Below are 17,722 nucleotides of genomic sequence, written 5' to 3'. Positions count from 1 at the left end.
TTGGTTTCTGAAGATCATGGCCCACAGAAAAGCAAGGCGGGAATACGTCAGATTAAAGTCCCAAGCATGCGATGAATAACTTGCAGCCGACGGCAATGGGACAAACGTCACAGAACATGGAGGTAAATACTTCTACTGTTGTCGCGTGCTGCGAATTATTGAGTAAGAACCGACAAGCCCAAAGGTCTATTTTAACACTTCCTTTAATTTTTGCTTCTAGGTTAACAACTGTACATATTTAACGGCACGCATTCTAGGCAGGTCTGTCTGAATCTACTTTCTTATTCATACTACTACCTTGCCTCATCTATTCTTTAGATACCCGTTACACACGAAGTAAGTATCTGGCATGTTTTCTTGGTTTCTTCACTGATTACGCATAAAACAGGAATGTTTCTTGAGGGATACGCAATAAAATAAACGAACAGCAGCGTTCTTTTTTTTTTCAAATCCATTGCAATGCAAATACTTACCACTTGGAAGGAAGCGTGTTTGTCTTTGTTAATAGGCTCAGTTGAAGGCAGCCATAGTGCACAGTATTCAAGGGCTGGGACCATGCATACTGAAGAGCAGATTTATCATAGCGATGATTTTCTTTATAAACATTTGAATCAAATGACTCGGATGGTAGAGCGGCTGCCCCGGAAAGGCGGTGGTTCCGGGTTCGAGTCCTGGACTGGGACGAATTTTTCTTCAACTGCGAGGCTTTTTTTGACGAACCCGTATGACTTTCCTTTGTAGCAATTGTTACGATTGAGTGGGTGCCTCATTTTCCATTTAATTACTTCTCTCCACCTAGTGGGTTTCCGCTGAACTATTCGTCAAACCACTTCTAAATTGAATTTTCTCTGCTTGAATAAGATCCTCAGCACAGGCTAATAAACTGACGACAACTCTAGAGGCCTACACGTGGGCCTACACGTGGGCCTTTCCCACTCGTAAGTGACGTTCATTGCGACACTAGCATGAACACTAGGGTCCCTCGTACCATTAGTGTACCAGAGCGTATATCGCGTTCATCGAAGCCTCCCTGAACTACCCCTCTGGCCTGATGGGACAACACATTCCACGGATGAAACACGTCGTGGTGAACATCTCAGCCAAATATTGAAGCCGTGAGCGCCGCGTGGCGTTCGCAAGCAGAATGCGAAACACGTTCTTTTCAGACACCTAGTCCTCAGCAGGCGAAGCACGTTCTTTTCAGACACCTACTCCTCAGCAGTGTCGAAGCTGCCGGCGACTCACTCACGTCGTCATATGCAAGATTCCCACAGATGGCTCGTATTGGCCGATAGCTGCCAGGGCAGGCTGATGTCACTCGCACATCCTGCGAAGCTACGCACCTGGGAGTGGCTGTTTCCATGGAGCAGCAGTGTCTGGGCTACATCTTCCGTGCCAACAGAAAGCGTTGCTGAAACAACGGCTCTCCCGTCAGCGCGTTGCTGTTATTCTCACGCAACGGCAGTCGCCAAATGTCTGTCAAAAGTACAAAACGCAGCATCAGTTCCCCGGTATCAGTAGCAGGGACCCCAGCCAAGTTAAATAGATGGGGTTGCCACTGGCAGCTCCAGTAGCTGCGGTACAAAATGCGCAACCTGGTGAGCGAAGCAGGATCCACGGGCGAGCTGTTATGCCCGATACCTATGTACTCACACGATAGAAAACATACTGCGCACAGACAATGTAACAAACTGTGGATCAGGTACAAAAAACGATGTGCTGGGTTCCACCATCGGCGCTGTCCCGCTCCGTTGGAATAAAGGAGGTTCAGAGGCAATCAGAAAGGTAAATTTGGCGCTCGTGGTATCTACACGCTTCTACAGCGATTTTGAGAAAAACATGTTTCGGTAATACACTCCTGGGAGGCAAAAAACGCGTCAGGAGGTGTTTTAATGCTATGGTATTCTTAGGGGGCTTCACGCGATTTTCAAGGGCTAACTGCCAATTAATCTATGTCTCTAACCGTTGTCCCGCCTTCCTGCCTCACTGGGTAGCCCATGGCCGAATGGGTAGCGCATCGAGCCGCTGTGCAGAGGAAACAGGGTTCGAAAGTAATTAAAAACTTGGGCCACTGATTATGTGGCAATGCCTACATATGTACCGCTATTCAATTAAACTTTTTCACGCCGACTTGGAGCATTGGGTCTGTGCTGGTCATGAATGAACCTTTTGTTGCCAACTTGGTTCACTGGGTTTGTGCCGGTTAGTGTGTCCCGAACTTAACGAACGTCTTTCAATCTATATTTTGGGTAATTAGGCATGTGCCACCGGGAATGTGCCGCTCTACAATAGTAAAAAAAAGATAGTTTTAATTTTCCTGATTCTGGGCGCCACGTTACACGGTTTCCTCAAGGGTAGTAACCTTGCGCTTAAGCACGCCGCGCGACAAATGCCGTTTGTATGTGCCGCTTTTCAATGAACCTTTTCCCCAGTCAACGCTTTAGCGAGGTGCGTCATGAATGCACCGAGGATGTGCCGCTCTTTAATGAAGGTCTCGCCAACTCGGGTCACCCATTATATGCCATTGTGAGAGCTGCAAGCGAGGATGCAATTCTCGGAGTTCGCATGCACCGGCACGCCACCCTGCTGCTCTCGGAGGCCACGCGCGGACTCCTCGGCAGTGCCACTACATAGCGCTGCGCGTCCAAAAAAAAAAAAAAAAAGAAATGCGGGAGAGGAGCCCGGTTGCCGCATGACGCGTTTCTCGCAAGTCTGCACGCATTGGCGCGCCATGCATTTCGGAGGCCACGCACAGACTTCGCGGCGACGGCTCCAGACGGCGCCGAGTGTTCTTATTGAAGCGCAAAAAAAGGAGTCCCCCTACAATAGACGCGTCATACATGACTTGTTTCAATGTTGTTTTCGTTATACGGATTCAATGCTAACGAATTACCGTCGACAGTCGTCCAGTGATGGGTTCTGCCGAATATTTCAAACTTCAAAAAAGGTGTTTCATGGCTTCTTTAAGGGAGAAGGAGACACGAATGACCGAGCAGGACAGGGCTGTTCGAGGCAGGGTAAGGAAGGTATGTTTGGCAAGGCAAGGTGGGGATAGGCAAGCATGCATATACGGAATGTTTTTGTGTGTGTGTGTGTGTGAAATGGGCCAGAGAAGTACAGGGTAACGAGAGGCAGTCAGGGCATGAAAAGTTAGGCAAGAACCTCGGCAGCCAGAATGGTTGCAAGGGATGGTGCGGCCTAGCAAGAAAAGACCGATTTCCCAGGACAGGCAGCGCAGGTTCGGTAAGGCAAAACAGGTAGTAAGGTAGCAAGCCAAAGCTAGCCGAGGCAGGACATACACTCATGCAGCCAAGTGTAAATATTGTGGGCGTTTATTACCACGTCTTCTTCATTTGTATATTATCATCATCATCCCACGTTGCTCTATCCTCATCTTCAGTTCTGTGTGATCATCATCATCGGGTGTGTGCCTTGGCTGATTCGCTGCCGAGTACTCGGGCCGAATAAACGTCGTGCCAAGGGAGACGTCATACGTGGTGGAGGTGCTGGGTAGCTCTGGGAGTCAGTGCACTCAGATGGGCCGATGAAAGCTCAGGCCGCATTGACGGCAAGTTCACTGGAGGCGCGGCAGTAACCGACGCCTACGTTGTTAGCGGCACCGTTGAGCTGCCGTTGCCTGGAGGTGTGGCAGAAACTTTCGCGTACGTTGGTAGGGGACGAGAGACAGAGGGTTGCACTCGCGCAGAGCAGGTCAAGGACGCCAGTTCATCCTTGATGACGTCACGCAAGGCCGCGCCAGAAGGTGGACTGGGGCACACCGACGGTAACGACAAGCCGATTGATTGTAATTCTTCACGTATCATAGCTCGTATCATGACACGCAGATGTGGGTCCGCCGTAGAAGAATAGTCGCCAACGTCCGGCTGAAGGCGAATGGACTCAAGTTCGTCCAGGCGCTGACACGTGGTGAGGATGTCAGCGACTGTAGCGGGGTTCATGATGGCAAGGACATTGAAGGCGACGGATCTAATGCCTTTCAAAATGTGGCGCAATTAGTCTGACTATGGCATAGATGAATTCACACGGCGGCAAAGCGCAAGAAAATCCTCGATATATGATGTGTAAGACTCGCCTGGCTGCTGTTGGCTGATCCCGAGTAAACGAACGTACATGTATAAGGCAGGGCAGGTAGGCATGCACTTAAGGAGCGCAGGAAAAGGTCAGGCGAGACAAAGTTTGGTAGAACTATGCAGAACAAGGTAGCACAAGACAGAGTCGGTCAGGAAGCGATACGGTGGCATGCTGGCTTGAATTGAACAACGCAAGGCCGGGTAAAGCACACGTAGGCCAGTACTGCCTCACGGGTGCCGTGGCGCGCTCCGCAGTTATTTCAGACATGAAATACGTGACAAAGCGTGTGTGCACGTGAATATGGACGGGATTGAGGGCCGGGGAGTGTTATTGGAGATTAATAAGAACAGGAGTGCTGGGTTAGCATGAGTACGAATGAGAGTCAGAGACAGGCTGGGATACCCAAAATGCCAAAAATTATTTGAGTGTTACTTGCTGCTGTCACAGTAAAACGACTCTCCGCTACCTGCGAAGTTACATACTCTCTCACAGTATGTGATGGTAAGTATAAGCATTGATTAGATCGCCAGACGCGGTTATCGGCTGATAACCGCGTCTACAGCAGCGGTTTACAGCAGCAAGAAATCTAAGCCAGCGAAGTATGTTTTGCGCTCGAAGTGAGAGTAGCCTTCTTTGGAAATTTCACCCCGTCTGCGGTATTTATCTACACGCTTCCACATACCCTGCTTCCCAATTTCCCTACTAGTTTGGACGTGGACTGGGCGAAATTCTCCGGTTAGTCCCGCTTGTGTACAATACGGTAATGCAAGAAACAACTCGCGTTACACCGTTCCGCCTTGTTTATGGACGCAGTGCAGAAATCATGCTCGACGCTATGCTTCCGTGTAACAAATACGAGGAACTGGACCCAGACGCCAAGCAATTTGCTGAACACGCCTAAAAACCTAGTCAACAGGCCCGCGTGCAAATCAGCCAGCAACATAACTCAGATGCGGACTGCGACAACCTGCGCGACAGAGCCGTTACCTTCCAACTTGGCGATCGGGTTGGATGGTGGACCCCTGTCCATCGCCCAGGCCTGTCCCAGAAGATACTAAGCCAGCCTGTTCCGGACCGTGTAAAGTTATCGGACGCGTCAGTCACAGTGAGTACAATGGTCGTTAAGGACGGTGTCCTGCCAACGTGTCCACAGCATCGACCTGAAACTGTACGCTTCCTACACCTCAAGCCCTACTTTACACAGCTGCGCATGGTTGGGCCTTACTCCTTGTGTGGCACATTTCCTTCCATCTCCTAGTGGGACTTTTATTAACCTATTTCTTCTGATTGTGTGGGTGCCTGTATGTGTAGGTGTCTGCGTGTGGTTGCGTGTGCCCGTTTTTTTAACAGCGGAGCTGTTTAATCCGACCGTAAGTCTGTGACGCCTGTACAAAAAACTGGGCCAATCGTGAAGGTAGTGCAGAAAGGATCCAAACGCAGTGGCACATATTCCTGTAAACTAGCGAACCTGTTTAAGCTCGAGGATGGTCCGTCGAGCGTACGCCGCAAGATCTCCGCCTGGCGATGACGTCACCATGCGTCGCCTAGCAACGCTTCGCCCCAGCTGCACCGACCACGCCGAGCCTCGCCACAGCTGCGTGAGCCGTGACGTCATCGCGCACGCCGCATCGCTTCGCCTTAGCTTTGCCGAGCCATGACGGCGCCGCGGCTGCGCAGACACGGAGCTAAGCAGCGACGCCACTGCCCCGACCCACGGGATATATAGCTCCGCGTCACCGCCGCGGCGACACCAATGCCCCGCCGTCTCCGCGCCGAGCACTTCGCCGCGAAGATGGGGCGGCCGAAGAAGAGTAAGCGCGTCGCGAAAGCTGCCATGCCGCTACTCGAGAGCGAGTGAGACGACTTCAGTCCGATCCCGAGTAACGCACCGCCGAAGGGCCGGCGAAACGTCCATGATTCGCAGATTCGGAGTGACGAGTCCGCGAAACCGAGCAAAAGCGCTTGAGCGTCCAGAAGCGTCGAGATACTTTAATGACCGAGTGTTCGTTGCTCCTTGGGCTGTCGATGATTCCGCGGTGAACTTCCGCAAAACGTGGCCGAGTCTCGAAGCATAACCTCGCAAAAACGTGGCCGAACCTAGATAAAGCTAGGTGGGGTCGCCAGCTTCGTTGTTTGCCCAGTCTCAGTACCACTAGTCTGAAGCTGCCCCTAATCCCCCCCCCCTACTTCACCTGAGAATAGTGCGAACACTTTTGTGTGTATTGTTTCCCTGAACAGCTTCTCGAAGTAGGTTCACGTCTTAGAATAGAACAAGTCTTAGAATACCGCCTGCGATCTATGCAGACAACTTCCGGAAGTGGGAAAGAGAGTGGAATGAAAAAAGTGACGGACTTGGCTTATAGTACCGCTTCACTTGGGCTTGACACTGCTGAAATTATATACGGTCGCTTCGATTTTTTTTACAGATACGCTGGAAGATGACGATCCAATGACATTCGATACGTTTCATGGTATGTAATATGCTAGCACGTACGTGTGCTATTAGATGTACTTCTAGGTCATTCTTCTTGCATGTGTTTAAGCAGTCATCGTAGCTTTGCTGCGCATGTCAATTCACGCAGGAATAGCAAGCTTGTTAAACACACTGTTCAGATAGGGTGGGGGCGTTCTGCGTATTCCCGCCATGATAAGGTTTCAAACGATTACATTAAGGCACTGCATTTATTACGTTTGCCAAAACCACAATGAGTGAGCACGAAGTCAATGCGCAAAATCGAAGAGTTACGCTGCTTTAATAACACAGAAATTGATATTTGGTAAAAATGTGCCAACTCGGTCACCGCACGGCGCACAATGACCATCATTCCCTTCCCTAAGGCTCCAAAGTTTGATGTTACGGCAGTGACGCAAACACTGTCGGGGATCTTTGCTCTGTCAACCGTTGAAGTTGATCAGAGAGCTGGCGAAAGCATAATAATTATCCGGAACTGAGCTTGTGAACTCACGTTTACATTACCGCAAAGAATTCCACTAAAAGAATGCACTAGCTTAGAACGGGTTTAGTATTCATGATGGATAGATGAGGAAATCAGGGAACATATCAGCATGTACATCCAGGAGAAAAATTAACGGAGCACTACGAGTTCATGCCGAAATGCATGCCAGCGCCTCCTGGCGGCGCGCCACTGAAGCTTGTGTAACGTCGATTCCGGTTCAGTGCGCATGGGCGCAGCACAGTGAATACTTAAGAAAGATAATTACTGAAGCAGTTTAATTATCTGCTGGGGCATTTTGGCTTATCCATTCATGTAATTTGACTACTTCAAGAAACCCATTTGAAAATGCAGAAAAGTGCTATCTGCTACAAGAGATATTTATAAAATCTGCAGCAACTAAAATATTAAAAATAATAAAAAACACTTGGCTTTTATTCAGTTTACATTTCATGGAGTTGATGACTCCTCGATCCGTCTATCGCACGTGCAAGCAGTGAGAAATCTGCAATTCTTCAATGGATATAAATACCACTAAATTCAATTTTCCCATCCCATAGAAATCTAGCTCTTTGCAATGTTAACTACATTCTTTGTATTTCTTTAACATACCTTGCCTGACAAGAGTTCAAAGTGCTTAGAGACAAACCAAGTAATTGTCATGATTCCTTCAGTCGTAGGCGCTGCTACCCAGTTGATCAGTTAGCACCGTTTTATGGGAAACACTTTCATAACTTTCAATACCGTGAATGGTGCTTTCTGTCATGCTTCGAAAGGCGCCCACGTAACTTTAATGCAACTTATCTTTTACGCGAAGTATGCTTTATATTGCGAAAAGCTTGTCTGTCTTAAACAGCCGAGCAAGCGAAACAAATAAGAACACAAACAATATGTCTCCAATTTTTGTTAGATTAACAAGCAAACAACAAGTCAGCGATAATTTTGTCAACCTTCTTGGAAAGAGACCATTTTTACTCACGATTGCGAATCCAATCGAACGCTCCTAAAAAATGCGGTATTTCGCAATGACTTTTATAACGGATGCAAATCATTGCAAGGGAGATATCTATTTTTAAGCATACTGTGGACGCTGTCGCAACGAATAACTTTGCAAGGAATCAGCAAGTCCCATGTGACAGTTCGACGGTATTTTGCTGCTTTATTGTAAGCATACATGGAAAACCTCGTGCATTCAGTTTGTTGTAAGCAAGCTTTGCGAATGCGGCACGTCAGCAATCTGGGTTGTCGGCTCACTAACGCCACGTTCGCCTTTCAGGCATGCACTTTTGTTCACGAGTAGGAGAAAAATAATGTTCACCTCTAGATGCGATTTGTCCTGAATAATTTCCAACTGGGGCCAAGTGGAGCATGGACATGTGTATGGGACGGTTGTTTTCGATACGTCTATGGCTACATTCGCGTAGAAGCGTTGCCGTAACTCACTATTGACACAGTTCATCACGGCCCTATGCGCCAGCTGCCAAAGTGTCAGAAGATGATATGCGCAAGCTAGCTGGATGCCGTTTGATAAATTCGCCGTTTCGGGCGTCAGTGTTTCGTGGCCCACTGCAGTAGCTCTCTGATATGTCGTCTGGGAGTGTCCATGACTAGTCCGAGGAGCTGCCTACACGTGAGCGCTAGTTGGCATGTAAGCAGCGCCTCGGACAAATGAACACATCAAATCAAAGAGACGTAATCACTTCGGGCGGTTGAGGCCATTCTAAGCGGTGGACGATTTACACTATAGGTAAAGCTCGAAACAATACGTGCTTTGGAGAGTGCCAACAGGCTTGAGGAATTTTTGTTTCCGCGCCCAAAGAATTCGCAGGGGCTACAACATCGGTGGCTTCTTATAAGGACACCAGGAGAGCTTCGTCAGAAAAACCTGGTTAGTGAGACGTTTTCACTGCTTACGATTCACGCTTTAAAAACGCGCGTGCAACGAATTCGCAGGGCCTACTTCATCAGTGGATACTTATAAGGACACCAGGACAGCTTCGTCAGAACATCCTGGTTAGTGAGACGTTTTCACTGCTTACGATTCATGCTTTAAAAACGCGCGTGCAACGAATTCGCAGGGCCTACTTCATCAGTGGATATTTATAAGGACACCAGGACAGCTTCGTCAGAACATCCTGGTTAGTGAGACGTTTTCCCTGCTTATGATTCATACTTTAAGAACACTTGCTTGTTCCGAAGCGGAAGAACTTCAAGCTGGGACAGCCCATAAGGAGAGGAAATGGTAAAAGGAAAGCAGTTACACTAAATGTTACAACTAATAATACTATCACTGACACAGTGCGTCAGCCCATATGAATTTATTCATATAATTATTCATTTTAGAGATGGGCGAATATCTAATTATTTGCATACCAAACGAATTAAATAAGTTTTGAATATGGAATCAAATATTTAATGGTCAACGTCAGACGCATATATTACAGCAGCAATATTACTTCTGGTATAATTAAGTACTATGCGTATACTTACTAATGCTGAAAATACAGCTATCTGTATTAATTACAAAGGATCAGTTTTAAACTCAAGATCACTAATCTGTCATGAAAAAACTGTGCAAATATTAGACATCGATTTTGAGAGCCTGGTAGCACGCAAGATGTCCAAAAATGAATGGCTGCATTATGATGAGCTCTCCACAGTGACAAATAAATGGTTGCTGAAAAAAAGATGAGACGGCTTGGGAAAAAGAAAGAAAAAAAAAAGCTGTTGAAGCACTTCTCTGCCGTAGACACGCATAAAAAATTCCACTACTAGAAAAACACCAGCGGGTGTAAAAAATGAAAGTGCTACCTGAATAGACAAAAAAAAAAGATTTAAATGACCGAATATGTATGTTACCAGTATGTATGTTACCAGTATGTTATTGCGAAATATCTGGGTAAGTTTCTGATATTCGAAAATACCGAAGGCTTCTAACTCGCATACAGAGAGTTAGGGTGTAATATTCGATTCCTATTCAAAACTTTGAATATTCGCCCGTCTCTAATTTTTTTTTAATTTTTATTAATTTATCAATACCTCTGACCCTCCATGGACGGCCCATATTACATAAACATAAAAATGCCCAACAGAAATGCACCAACACTAAGACGCAATTAAAACAAAGGTTATCCAGCCCATTAACAGAAGTGGCACTTTCAAAACCCTTCAAGAACATTATTTGTGGCGACAAGATTTTGAATTTATTCCATAATTCAATCTCATTCGGAAACGATCGAAGGTCGCAACGTTTCGCTTTGAGCGTGGTGTGGCTGAATAACGTAACAGTTATTCGTTTGAAGCTCTCATATTTTTAGAGCCTGCATTAACCTTGTCCATAATATTAATTTACCTTTGAAGTACTTCAAACAAAATCTAAACCAGTGGTATGCATGGTAATTACTTCTGAATCAACTTGTGCCACACCCCGTCGTAGTAGCCCACTGGATATGTGTAGCTCTACTGACCTCGAGGTTGCTGGTGGAATCGCGGCGGCGGCAGGCGCATTCATCTGAGGGCGGAATTCCAAAACGCCCGTTTAGCGCGCATTGGGTGAATTTTAAGTAAACCCAGGTGTTCGAAATTATTTTGGCAACCCCCCACTACGGCGTCCCTCATAATCAAATTGCTGTTTTCACACGTAGAACCTGAGAGTTTAGTTTTACTTCTTTTGCAACACAATTTACGCCTGCAAATCGGTATTGCAAATCTCTCCTGCTGTAGAATGAATAGTTTGTACGGTCCGAATCTGAAAGGGGAGTAGGCGTTTGTAAAAACGGTGGGGGGCGCGTGGGTGCATATTGCAGAAAAGCTGGCGCCATTACGCGGACGGTGGATAATGTAACGAGAGCCCGGATAATGTAACGATTCTATTCCAACGCTATTCTTTTCCAGCTTTGTCAGTAGTCTGAGTGACGCTTCGACCACGGTACCACCGTCAATGGGGTTTATAAGAAAGGAATAAAATCGAGCGAAATAAATGCTTGCGTTAAGCCAGCCTAGGATACCGGACCATGCCTCCGATCTCGGAGATTATGCTCCCACCGTTTATGTTCTCAACATCGCCACGCCAGCCCAGCAGCATGCAGTTGAACAGTCTTCATTCCCAAACTTTTTTTTTCTCTCGCGTTTCTTGCTGAAAAGACAGAAGCTGGTGCCAAATGCGCAGTGATTACATTCCTATTCTCCACTTGAGTTCAGGGCCCGAATTTACAAAATGGTTCTTGCTCTGGAGCTGTTCGTAATGCTAAATGCCAGGTAATATTGACACCGTGCATATTTTTCCCGGAAATGGATGACCAGTTCGGGAAACAGTAATTAAGTACGAACAAATTCATGTAACGCGGCGTATGACGAGCATGCAAGATTTTGTCAGAAGGCTCGCCAACCGGAAACGTGGAGTCACGCATCGTACACATCAAACGGTGCAGGTTTTCGCATCACTGAATCACGTTCAGTTGGAAGTATAGGCATAACAACTGAAGGGTATTGATCATAGTGTGAAGTCGCACCAACCAACCGGGCTCAGTCCTGGTTAACCTCTCTGCCTTTCATTTATCATTTTCTGTCTCCCCCTCGCACCATTCAATTGGAATAAAAGCTTATAGTCATGGAGATTGAAAGAGGAATGTCGTTAATAAACGTAAGCAACGATAAATTTACTTTGCACATATTTATGCGAGATGCTAAAAAATAAGCAGCACGAACAGACACAGGCCATACAAACTTTTATGAAAATGAAAATCGCATGTCCTGAGTACGCAAATTCTTTTCGTTGGAATAGTTTTGCGTCATTATTATTGAATAACGCAACCTGTTTATGTTCGCATTTTCGAGAATTATAGCCTAAGCCAAGGCACGTTTTTTCATGTTCCTAGGTGAAAGCTTGAAACCCGGTCCATGGAAGGACGATGTAATGACTGTAGGACGGACAGCGACCACTTCTAACGCGACTATTAGTACTACAAATACACCGTCTGCTATGAATGCCACTACTACAAGTACCACTACGACTACTACGTCGACCACTACTACAACTACTACGACGACTACTTCTACCACCTCGACCACAACTACAACTACGTCTACAACGACTACTACTACTACCAGTACCACTACAACGACTACTACGACTACTACCACTACAAGTACTACTACGACTACTACGTCGACCACTACTACTTCTACGACTACGACATCAACAACGACTTCCACTACTACAACTACTACAACGACTACTACGACTACCAGTACCACTACAACGACGACTACTACATCAACCACAACTACTACGACTACTACAACGACCACATGTAAGTGTCCTCTGTTGTACGGCCATCTCTCTATAGGCGTTCATTTAATTCATCAGCAGCTTACGGCGCTGGTTACGCTCTTCATTTAGGAATGCTTTCGGACATTAGTCAAATATTTTGCAGCACTATAGGACAACTAGTAACTGGGCACTGTTCGAAATGCAATGCCCATGTTTGCTCAAGTTCAGTCTCCGACACTTTGGAGGCCGTCTCAAGACGTACGTGCGAAATGAGAAATGGTAGCTCGCTGCAAAGTTTTGAGACAATGGTAGTTCTAATAATAACGTTTCCACGGGAACAATGAAATTGCTAGGATGCGTTAAGTACTTGGAGGCCGAAGATAAATTTTTGAAGGCTCACATTTTCCGTATTTTTAAATTCTTGATGAGATCCGTGTAGCTTCGTTCTCTTTCAATTAGCACTTATTATATATGAGCAAGAGCTTATACGGAGAGGAAACGAGAATCCTTGATTTCTATTCACACTCCTGGAACCCATTAAGCAGTGCAGGTGTGAATTTATCTGAGGCAAGTAGACCGAGGAGCATGTGCCGTCGAAGCGCTGACGAAAAGAAATGAGCATAGTAGGCACTGCCAAGTCAGAATCAGGGGCATACCGATGTGACTAAAATAAATTATTTTTGTAATACTTTCCGTCTGCAATAGCTGTTTAGGGCACAAGTTTTGAGGAACGCATTTACTTAAACATAACTAAGAGCCTCACAATTGGTGATGGCGCGCAAATTTTGCGGCGCTCTGTGCAACAGCGTTTGTCGTGACTAAGCGGTTTCCTCGCCATACTGGCATGTGGGGCGTAATGGGGCTTTCTGAAGCCGCTTCATGGTGGATTTTACCCTTACGTCCACTGTCATTCTGTATTATGTTGAACGAGAGAAATATAGATTATTATTATTTAAAAAAACATAGGTGAAGCGAAGCTTGAGTTTTATGGGGGAAAAGATGCGTATAGGGACTTGCCTGCTGTGTCCATGTCTCGATGTACCAGTAAGCGCCCCATAAATAGATTTTCTTGCTTGCTTACAAGCCAGGCAACTTTATGCACAATGTAAACAGGTAAAAAGACTGCTGTCTTTCAGTTCGCCTTTGTTTAGAAACAGTTGTCAATGTTAGATCCCTGTTGTTGTTGTTTTTTTTTTTTAGATCGACCGATGGACCCAACTTACGTTCGAAGGGGTAAGACAAGTTCTTGTAGAGCTTATTGTGGTCAGAATGTTTGCCTCATAAAACCCGCGGTTAACACTAGTGCGTAAGAGAGAATATAGAATATAAATTTACGCTATATATTCAGAGCACCGGTTCGCAATCGGTTAATTGTTATTTCTTGCTTCAGCGCTTATTTATGTGCATCAGTAGCATTACTAGTGCGTTTAGCTAGGATTGATGAAGGCCATTAAAATGCATACGCACCCAAACGTAAAGAGTGAAATTAGTGGCATAATTATAGAAGAAACATTGCGACAGGTGAAACATTGACAAGCGCCGAAGACACAACGGGTAACTCTCTTAAAAGGACACGTGAATTAATTCTGAAATAGGGAACCGCAATGCCTAACAAAAATGAAATGCATGGAGGAAACCAGACACACAATTATCAGCTTCCGTATTAACTGGAGCATATCGCACATATCCAAGCGGACAGCAGGCTTGAAGCGTCAGAAGGCCTCCCCAGACGATAGAAGTAAAACGCTCGATGGAAACCTAAAGGGCGCCTCACTATACGCCGGTGTTCTATTAAACAAGCCCGGTGCGTAGGTCACGTGGTAATGATGGTGCCATCCAAAGTGTTGTGCACTATGTGTGCCGCTAAAGCCCCTGAAAAACTAAGCGACTGCCCACGAGCCACATCTTCTCAGGGCAGTCAGTTTCCTTGCGAGCAAAAAGTTTGGTGAAAGCAGTGGTGCTTCTGCGAACACACCACGGCAGAATTTATATATTTATTTTCACAGCTTTCCAGAAGTTTCTGCTTCCGCTGATATCGAAGGGCGATGTCCCACACGTGGTAGGAACGGCGATGACTGTTGCGGCAGCACAGAAGCAAGATTAACTTACTTTGCTGCATCACTTTATTGAAAAGGAAATCATTGAAATTTCGAATGAATTTTTATTTGCACATGCTGCAACCTTTTTCGGACTAAAGCAGGAGTGGGGACGCGTAAACAAGACAAAATACACGGATATATCAACTTCGAACACAACTTGTAACGCAGCTATCGCTAGGCAGAGGTTTTTCGACATCACTGGGAGAGGCCTTTGTACTGCAGTGGACATAAGATTAGCCTGATGATGATGAACAGAAATACATTCTTACATAAATAAAAAAAAGCGCTCTGTCGTGCAAGTAATACCCAAACGGGTCATAGGGTCATTTGCGGCAGTCTAGAGTGAGCATGCTGTTTTATTGCAACCTTAGAACAAAAAGCCTTTCTCACTGTTTCGCGAAAGAAACTTAAACGAAATTACGATTTCATAGCGGAAGCAAGCAGACCCTCTGAGCCATGAAATATAACTGCCTATCTGTGTTCCTAAACACATTGAGATAAATGTATTATCAGCTAGCATCATATAAAGCGGAGCAATATTTCAACATTATTTCCCCATACCACACGTAAAACGCCATTATAGAAAACATGGCGCAGTGATTGAACATTCTGTGCTGATGGGCATGCGCGCGTTCCTTTGCTGGTTAAATAAAGCCTGCCATATTCGTTTTGGTACTTAGCAGGCAATGCTGCATAGGCTACGCAAGTAGTGCGGTCACAGAAGTCTCACTCCGCGCATGTCGCAATGCAGCAGTTTTTGATTGGCGAAGCATGCGATGGAATAATTGCTTTATGTATTACAACTAAAAGTTGTGAAAGCAGGGTTATGTCAAATAACGAATTCTTTGTGCATCTTTTTTGCTTCCAGTATGCGGCGTACACATTTTATTGCGAGCACAGGTGCCGCGTAGTGGACGCTGGTTGCAGAGACGCGTCTCTCCGCTCATTTAGTTGAAAATAAATTGACATTTCTGACGAGTTTCGTGAATACAATACGTCATATTTTTTGCATACAGGTATGAGGCCTAATTTTACATCATTACATGGCACCTACCCATAACCTTCTCTTATCTGTGACGCACTAGTTCACTGTTGCGAATGAGAATCGTGAAAGAAGTATCTTCAGCCTTCGTAGCGTTGCCGCCTATGAATAAAATGGAGCATTGTCAAGTATTTATTATAGCCTAATATTTATTTCTGCCTTACATTTTGCTTCTACTATGTAGACCTGCGAGGCCTCTTGTGCCACACAAACGCCGAGGCCTTCCTTGGAGCTGTGATACCGGGTAGCTGTAACTTCGTTATGGTCGACGTACCCGTTTCGCCACCTGAGCGGCATCTTGTGCACTCGTACATGGCGATCATCAAACTCAATCCAGGTATTCATTACCAGCGGTATGCCACCTATAAAAATAATTCGTCAGGCGTGAACCACACTCGTAAGACAACACAGAAGAAGTATTAAACAGCTGAAACCTGCTGTTTCTACTTTCCCCTCCCTGAGCATACACGGAAAGTTATCGAAGATTTCTGCAACAGGTAACACTTCGTCGTTATTTCAAGCGGAATAATTTCTAAGCCTAGCCAATTTGATGCCAATCTGATGTCAATTTGAAGTCTTTGTGACGTAAGGAGTCACAAAGAGCTCGTCACGGTGGCGCAAAGGCTATGGTGTTGCGCTGCTTAGTGGTGAGGTCGCAGGCTCGTTTGCTGGGCAAAGCAATCACGTTTCGATAGAAAGGAAATGCGAAAACGTTCATATATTTAGGCATGTTAGAATACCCCGATCCCGGCACAATCCAGAGGCATTCGCTACGGCGTGTATGTATGAATCTGTGTTTAACACGGTTAATATGAAGCCAAAAAGTCAACAGCGAAGTGGAAAACGAGCATGAGGCACACTCCCGTCGCCATCTATCACACAATATCGGCTAGTACTTTCTAGTGAGAATGACTGCATTTCTTCGCAAGCCTGGTGCTACGCTTTATTTAATTTCATTTTTAATAACTAAAGTCTACGTTAACGCAGCGGCAGATGTATAAAATGATCTGCATTATCGTTAAACACAACCCAAGTGCATGAAAACATAATCCGACTGCATCAAAACAGGCGCAAGAGGCGCATCATGCGGCTTATACCACGTAGAAGATGCAAGTCGAAGACGGCACTTTGCTAGAGCCCGTTAGTTTCTCGATCTGCGCTTGGGACACATCATAAAATAAGGCTACCGACAATGTTTTTAGCCAGTACTAACACTTAGGCTGTTCTCGCAACATGGTGCCGACGTTTCTTTTACCTTCAGCTAACCAAAGGTACGCATTCACAGTCGTTTATCCGCCTGGATTTCAGCTGCGCTCGAGGGCCGGATATTGAAGCACATGAGAAGCGTGCAAGACACTCCGCTCCTGCTGGTGGTCAAACGAAGCATACTCCGCAGTAGCCCTTTCGAGCCGCAAGCCGTGGTCAGGGGTCTTGTACAGAAGGTCGTCGATATGAAGGCGCACGGCGTTGCGCTGAGCGATCGTCGGATTACGGACGCCGACACGGCAGTCGTCTTGCAAGACGCCCAGGTACGCTGACAGGACTGCGGCAATCGAGGTCATGCGAAACATTTTGCAGATAGCTGGCTATCAATCATTGTTTCGTGTTGCGCGAACAGTTACCAGGTTGACCAACGTATTTGTGTGTGTGGCGAGTAGATGTGCGTTATACGCCAAGCGTGTCTGTGAAGGCAGCAGCAAGATTACGACTATGAGGACGACGATCGTTTCACGGGTGATGGTATCCGCCGCGGTGGCTCAGTCATCTAAGGCGCTGTCAGCTAAGAACCACAGGTGGTCAAAATTAATCCGGAGCCCTCCACTACGGCGTGCCTCATAATCAGAACAGGTTTTGGCACATAAACCCCAGAATCCATCCACGGGTGACGGCATGATTTCAACTCCATTCATTCAACGCGAGCTACATATCTATTGTAGGTTTTTACATAGTTTAGATACTTCAAGGGCGTAAGCAAGAGAAATAGTGATTATGACCGTATCCGCTTCGAAATTTTATGCTATCGGCCGTACCAATGTCTACGTCATGTTGTCTTTGGTAAAAAGACGAAGGCATTTGTACTCCGGTGAAGAAACGTTATTACCTGAGCCAGAATTCACCAAGCTTCGCCCTTCGTACGCGATTTCATAGCCAAAAAGTTCCTAAGTTAGTATAAGGCTGCAATCGAAGTGGCAGCGCATTAAACTTACGGCGTCGTATGAGAGCGAGAAGGAAACAGAGCTCGGATTAAGCGACAAGGAAAGAA

The 17,722-nt window shown here is 46.0% G+C and overlaps 1 protein-coding gene across 1 annotated transcript in view; it reads left to right on the top strand.

Annotated features, from left to right (window-relative positions):
• Window positions 1-17,722, top strand: part of LOC119440264 (uncharacterized) — a 58,954-nt gene that overhangs the window by 7,485 nt on the left and 33,747 nt on the right. The window contains exon 2 of the mRNA XM_049662840.1: window positions 12,006-12,358. Coding sequence (XP_049518797.1) covers window positions 12,006-12,358 — 353 coding nt within the window. The remainder of the gene's footprint in view (window positions 1-12,005; window positions 12,359-17,722) is intronic.

This window comes from Dermacentor silvarum, chromosome 2 (assembly GCF_013339745.2).
Source record: "Dermacentor silvarum isolate Dsil-2018 chromosome 2, BIME_Dsil_1.4, whole genome shotgun sequence".
Classification (NCBI taxonomy): domain Eukaryota; kingdom Metazoa; phylum Arthropoda; class Arachnida; order Ixodida; family Ixodidae; genus Dermacentor; species Dermacentor silvarum.
Note: the sequence above shows the minus strand (reverse complement) of the source record. Positions and strands in the feature narration are given on the sequence as shown.